The sequence below is a fragment of the Selaginella moellendorffii genome, unplaced genomic scaffold, assembly GCF_000143415.4.
Source record: "Selaginella moellendorffii unplaced genomic scaffold, v1.0 SELMOscaffold_4, whole genome shotgun sequence".
Taxonomy (NCBI): domain Eukaryota; kingdom Viridiplantae; phylum Streptophyta; class Lycopodiopsida; order Selaginellales; family Selaginellaceae; genus Selaginella; species Selaginella moellendorffii.
In genome coordinates, this window is record NW_003314265.1 from 4,124,439 (window position 1) to 4,125,456 (window position 1,018).

Below are 1,018 nucleotides of genomic sequence, written 5' to 3' on the forward strand. Positions count from 1 at the left end.
GATCTTGAGAGCTCTGGAGCTATGGCCGTTTCGAGCATAAGCAGTGATCATTGCAGTCCATGAAACAATGTTGCATTTCTTCATGGAGTTAAAAGACAGTCAGTGCGTCTTCAAGGCTTCCACACTTACCATACATGTCCACCAGCACATTCTCTGGCCCATGGTGATGGGAAATGTGGTATGGTTGGCATGAAATTTGCCAACCACCCAGCATTTGCTGGGCAATTGCCAGTGAGTGATAAAAAAAGACATTTGCAATGGCAATGGCAATGTGGCTCCCCACTAAAAGTGGGGCCCAAGAAGTCTTTTCAGAACAGAAAGGAAAAAATACATATAATGTATTTTGTAATAATTACTCAAATTGCATCTTTAGGAACAAACATCGCTTCAAACAGCCATGAATCAACAAAAGCTAAAATGTTATCTTTACCAATAACACCAAGCAAAGCTTTTGTGCCGAGATCCTTCTTTTCACCTCTTTTAATAGAAGCTTGACTGCTGCATGCTTCCTCCCTCAAATAGAAGTTACATAGCTGCTGCTCCAGATTGACGAAGTCTGTAGAAACCACGAGTTTAATACACCCATTACAAGCTAACTCTCGAAGAGAGTTAGCACCAGCGACTTCAGTTGGGGTCAGTGTACTCTTGTGTTGGAAAAGCTTGTTCAGATCCAAGGTATAAAAAGCATTATTGACAGTACCCTACAATAAAAGAAAAAAGTCCAATTACATCAAAAGATGACAATGTTGCTTACCTGGTCAAGCGTCTTACTTGTCTTAACTTGCACGAGAACGGGAATAAGCTGCGAGGTAGAGTAAGCAGTGTCAGTCTCTGAGACTTGTCCTTGACCACCTCCATCTCCCTCCGACATGTCTAGAAAAAACAAGGCGTCTGGCCCAAATCCGGATTCTCCTGTCCATAAAACGGATGGGAAGACGTCCCTCTCCTTGACGGCATTGATGTACTCCTGCAAAGTATATCTTGATGCGTTGACATCATGCACATCCGAGCCTTTATG

General features: G+C 42.8%; 1 protein-coding gene across 1 annotated transcript; it reads right to left on the reverse strand.

Moving 5' to 3' along the window:
• Nucleotides 1-316: 316 nt before the first annotated feature.
• On the reverse strand, nt 317-1,011 carry LOC9655003. The gene is made up of 2 exons (XM_002964642.2): nt 755-1,011; nt 317-701 (listed from the first exon to the last, which is right to left on the reverse strand). The coding sequence occupies exons 1-2, from the start codon at nt 869-871 to the stop codon at nt 357-359; spliced, it is 462 nt and encodes a 153-aa protein (XP_002964688.1). The 5' UTR covers nt 872-1,011; the 3' UTR covers nt 317-356.
• Nucleotides 1,012-1,018: the final 7 nt, after the last annotated feature.